The sequence below is a fragment of the Piliocolobus tephrosceles genome, unplaced genomic scaffold (genome assembly GCF_002776525.5).
Source record: "Piliocolobus tephrosceles isolate RC106 unplaced genomic scaffold, ASM277652v3 unscaffolded_5706, whole genome shotgun sequence".
Classification (NCBI taxonomy): domain Eukaryota; kingdom Metazoa; phylum Chordata; class Mammalia; order Primates; family Cercopithecidae; genus Piliocolobus; species Piliocolobus tephrosceles.
Genome location: NW_022332837.1, coordinates 1 through 5,173, shown reverse-complemented (window position 1 = coordinate 5,173; position 5,173 = coordinate 1). Strand labels below are relative to the sequence as shown.

Below are 5,173 nucleotides of genomic sequence, written 5' to 3'. Positions count from 1 at the left end.
AGTGGGTCAGGCAGTGGGTGGCAAGGGGGTTCCCACAATGTCTCCTGCTGCCAGCCCGGCACCTCCCGATGGGCCCCAGTGAGTCAGGGCCATGTGGCCCAACTGCTGGTTCCTTTGGGCTCTGGGCCTCTCCTCGGCCAGGCCTGTGGCCTCCCAACTCCAAGCTTGGGTCTTCGAGGTGGCAGAGGAAGTGGAGGTGGTGGCGGGGGGTCACACTCCTTTACCCAGAGGGTGTTTGCCTAACTCCCCCACTTCCCCTGCCTCACCCCACCCACCCTGGAACAACAGTTGTATTTCCCAACCACCCGGGGCCACCCGCCTTCCTCTTCCTCAGCCCCAGCCCCATTCCAGGTCATGGGCCCTGGATTCTGGGCCAGCTGGAGCCAACCTCCTCCTCCTGGTTCCCCGCAGGCCCCTGAGGTGGGTGGCAGACCCTTGCTCGGGCAGCTGTGGACACTGTCCAGCTGTTCTCCAGAGCTGACCATCAGTGGGCTGGGTCTGCCCTCTGCCCTTGCTCTGGGCCCAGGGCTTCTGGCAGTAATCATACCCTGCTATCATCGCATGTCCGTGGGTATCTCCCCTCACCCCAAAGTCTCCTTTCCTTCTGAACACCCCCTGGGATGCTGGGCAGAGAGGGCCTCATCCACATCCTACCACTGGCCAAGACGGGGTGTCTCCCTCCTCCTTGGCCCCCCCCAGCCCGTGCTACCAGACCATGACCCCAAAGCCTGGGAGCAGCCCCTCCCGCACCGCTGCGTGCCCAGTGTAGCCACTGTTCTACTCACAGACAGCAAGGCCATCGTGGACGGGAACCTGAAGCTGATCCTGGGCCTCATCTGGACCCTGATCCTGCACTATTCCATCTCCATGCCCATGTGGGATGAGGAGGAGGATGAGGAGGCCAAGAAGCAGACCCCCAAGCAGAGGCTCCTGGGCTGGATCCAGAACAAGCTGCCACAGCTGCCCATCACCAACTTCAGCCGGGACTGGCAGAGCGGCCGGGCCCTGGGTGCCCTGGTCGACAGCTGTGCCCCGGGTGAGGGGGCACAGAGGCAGGAGAGACTGGGCTGGGGTTGCCCATGGGTGGCCCTTGAGGGGGTTCTGTGGTCCCTAGATTCACAGCCTTCCTTGTGCCACAGGCCTGTGTCCTGACTGGGACTCTTGGGATGCCAGCAAGCCCGTGAACAATGCACGAGAGGCCATGCAGCAGGCGGATGACTGGCTGGGCATCCCCCAGGTACACCCGCCCGGCCTGTCTGCGGCTGTAGGGCACTGGATCGGCAGTTGGGAGAGACTCGGAGGCCCGATGGCTCCTGTTTTCTGCCCGTGACAGGTGATCACCCCCGAGGAGATTGTGGACCCCAACGTGGACGAGCATTCTGTCATGACCTACCTGTCCCAGTTCCCCAAGGCCAAGCTGAAGCCAGGGGCTCCCTTGCGGCCCAAACTGAACCCGAAGAAAGCCCGTGCCTACGGGCCAGGTGAGGGAGCCCAGCCAGGGGTGCACCCATGTGCCAATGTCTTACCCATAAGACAGTGTCCCATCTAAACGTGGAGGTCCCGAGGGGTCTTGGGTTACATGGTGGCTAGGTGATCAGGCCACCCAAGACAGGAGTGGGTCGGGACTAGTGACAACACTCCACTGAGTAGGCAAGAGAACATAGCCAAAAGGTTCCTCCAGTCACAGAAACCTGCAGTATGAGGTCCTCGGGGAAGTAGCACCCACTGGTCTTTGTTATAAATGGAGATGAACCAGAACTCAGTAACAGGGACCTAAAACCCAGTTACGGCTCACACAGGAACAAGGGCCCAGTGCGGTGAGAATGAATGTTCCAGAAAACAGGCACAGGCCTGTCCCGGCAGCAAAAGCACAGCTGGGTCCCGAGGCCAGGCTTTGTGCCGCAGCTCACACTGAATGAACTTGCCCAGTTTGGAATGTGCCTGACTTAGGGGCCAGCAGGGAGGGGCGTTGAGCCTGCAGAGGCCTGGGGGCTGGCATGCCACCGGTGCTCTTGCCCGCTTCCCTTAGCATCCAGGGCTGAAGGGTGGAGGGGTGAGGCTGTGGCCCTAACAACTGGCCTGTGGTTGGCTCGCCCTCCCCTGCCAGGCATCGAGCCCACAGGCAACATGGTGAAGAAGCGGGCAGAGTTCACTGTGGAGACCAGAAGTGCCGGCCAGGGAGAGGTGCTGGTGTACGTGGAGGACCCGGCCGGACACCAGGAGGAGGTAGGGCTAGCTGCTGGCAGCGGAGACCCCGCAGCACTCCCTTTCAGTAGGGCTGCTCTTAGCGAAGGCTCACAGGCTCCTTCCCACTGCAGGCAAAAGTGACTGCCAATAATGACAAGAACCGCACCTTTTCCGTCTGGTACGTCCCCGAGGTGACGGGGACTCATAAGGTGAGCCCTTGGCCAGTGGGGAGGCTTGTGACCTCAGGCGGTGGCTGGAGGTCCCCAGCCTACCCTCACGGCCCACCCTTCTGGGGACAGGTCACTGTGCTATTTGCTGGCCAGCACATCGCCAAGAGCCCCTTCGAGGTGTACGTGGATAAGTCACAGGGTGACGCCAGCAAAGTGACAGCCCAAGGCCCCGGCCTGGAGCCCAGTGGCAACATCGCCAACAAGACCACCTACTTTGAGATCTTTACAGCAGGTAAGGGGGGTCTGCCGAGGCCCAGCTGGTCTGTGGGGAGAGCCACACTGGGGCCGGGGAGCTGAGCAGGTGCCTTGTGGCAGGAGCTGGCACGGGCGAGGTTGAGGTTGTGATCCAGGACCCCGCGGGACAGAAGGGCACGGTGGAGCCTCAGCTGGAGGCCCGGGGCGACAGCACATACCGCTGCACCTACCAGCCCACCATGGAGGGTGTCCACACTGTGCACGTCACGTTTGCCGGCGTGCCCATCCCTCGCAGCCCCTACGCTGTCACTGTTGGCCAAGGTAGGCCCGGCCCTGACTGCCCTCTGCTGTGGCACTGCAGTCTGGGCCTCCCACAGGAGGGGGAGCCCCCTGGGCCAGTCCCGTGGCAGCCCACCCCAGGGCGCCTATTCTTGGAGCTTCCACTGTCTGGGCACCTGCTGTCTTTTCCTCCCCTGCTGGGGCCCTTCCTCCTCTCCTCTCCTCGCCCCTCTCCGTCTCTCTCCTCACGCTTTCACCTTTGGAAGAGCTCGCTCCAGCTGTCTAGAAACCTGCTGCTCTCTGCTCTGCCCACAGGGTCAACGGTACTTGGATCTGTCTTCTTCTTGGAAGGGAGGGCGGGGGGCTCTGGGCTGGTGTGTAGCAGGTGGGAGGAGGCCCGCCATGTCCTGGCCCAGGCCACAGTTGCTGGGGTCACGGTTCCTTCCAGTTCTTTCTTGCATGTCCCCCTCCAACCAAGCTCTGAGGGACCCTCCAGTCCTGGCAGCCCCGCCCTGCAGGAGGCAAGGGAGGGGTCACCCAGCCAAGCTGCTGGTGCTCAGCTGGCCCCTCTGCCTACAGCCTGTAACCCGAGTGCCTGCCGGGCAGTCGGCCGGGGCCTCCAGCCCAAGGGTGTGCGGGTGAAGGAGACAGCCGACTTCAAGGTGTACACAAAGGGCGCTGGCAGCGGGGAGCTGAAGGTCACGGTGAAGGGCCCTAGTAAGTTGGCCTGGAGCCAGGCCAGGGTGGGTGGCGGCAGCCCCCAGGTTCACTGCTGGGCAGGCCTGAGGCCCTCCTTGTCTTCGCAGAGGGAGAGGAGCGCGTGAAGCAGAAGGACCTGGGGGATGGTGTGTATGGCTTCGAGTATTACCCCACGGTCCCTGGGACCTATATCGTCACCATCACTTGGGGTGGTCAGAACATTGGGCGCAGGTGAGGCCCCCAGGCATCCCTCTCCCAGCTCTGCACATTCTGCCTCTTCCTCCTGCCTCCCCACCTGATGATGACGGGCCACATGGGCTCTTCCTGCCTGGCCGCCAGAGTGGGGCCCAGGCTGGCTCGTGTAGTGATTCTTGGTACTCCTGTGTGGCTCTCCCATTCGCAGTCCCTTCGAGGTGAAGGTGGGCACCGAGTGTGGCAATCAGAAGGTGCGGGCATGGGGCCCTGGGCTGGAGGGCGGCGTCGTTGGCAAGTCAGCAGACTTTGTGGTGGAGGCTATTGGGGACGACGTGGGCACCCTGGGTAAGTGGGGTGCTGCACCATGGGCACCTGGGGACACACGATGGCAAGGATAACCCACCCTGAGGCTCCAGGGCACTGAGGGGACTGGTGGCTGTTGTCAGGCTTCTCGGTGGAAGGTCCATCGCAGGCCAAGATCGAATGTGACGACAAGGGTGATGGCTCCTGTGATGTGCGCTACTGGCCGCAGGAGGCTGGCGAGTATGCCGTTCACGTGCTGTGCAATAGTGAGGACATCCGCCTCAGCCCCTTCATGGCCGACATCCGCGATGCACCCCAGGACTTCCACCCAGACAGGGTAAAGAGCAGGCAGTGATGGCCTAAGTCTCACCCTGCTGCTCCTGCTTGGGGTCCGGTGGGGGTGGGCCTGGGTCCTGGGCTGGTATCCCCAGCAGTGTTCCTGGCACTCTGTGTCCCTGGCCACCCTGCCTGGGTTGTGGCTCTGGCAGCCTAGACCTGGTCCCCTGACAGCTGGGTGGTCTCCCACTAGGTGAAGGCACGTGGGCCTGGATTGGAGAAGACAGGTGTGGCCGTTAACAAGCCAGCAGAGTTCACAGTGGACGCCAAGCACGGTGGCAAGGCCCCACTCCGGGTCCAAGTCCAGGTAGAGTGCCCACGGGTGTTGGGGGCGGGGCAGGTGTGGGTACCCAGGCCTGGGCACTGACCAGCAGGCCACCTGCTCCTACCTGCCTGACAGGACAATGAAGGCTGCCCTGTGGAAGCATTGGTCAAGGACAATGGCAACGGCACGTACAGCTGTTCCTATGTGCCCAGGAAGCCAGTGAAGCACACAGCCATGGTGTCCTGGGGAGGCGTCAGCATCCCCAACAGCCCCTTCAGGGTGAGTCGACCTCCAGCAGCCTTCAGTCCATCTCGATAGCATTCAGATAGCACGCAATTCGTCCATTTCAAGTGGGTGGAGCACATTCACATCATCCCAGAAAGAAACTCCACGCCCTCCTGACTCCTCTGTCCCACAGCTCCTGGTGACCACTGACCTGTTTTCTGCTGTGGCTTTGCCTGTCCTAGACATGTTCTGTAGATGG

General features: G+C 62.4%; 1 protein-coding gene across 1 annotated transcript; it reads left to right on the top strand.

The window, feature by feature from the left end:
• Positions 1–546: 546 nt before the first annotated feature.
• LOC111532651 (filamin-A-like) lies at positions 547–5,022 on the top strand. Its single transcript, XM_023199717.1, has 13 exons — positions 547–1,036; positions 1,140–1,237; positions 1,334–1,481; positions 2,108–2,226; positions 2,319–2,396; positions 2,487–2,649; positions 2,733–2,933; positions 3,471–3,608; positions 3,698–3,821; positions 3,994–4,130; positions 4,232–4,425; positions 4,618–4,731; positions 4,825–5,022. Exons 1-13 carry the CDS (start codon positions 562–564, stop codon positions 5,005–5,007), a joined length of 2,172 nt encoding a protein of 723 aa, XP_023055485.1. The 5' UTR covers positions 547–561; the 3' UTR covers positions 5,008–5,022.
• Positions 5,023–5,173: the final 151 nt, after the last annotated feature.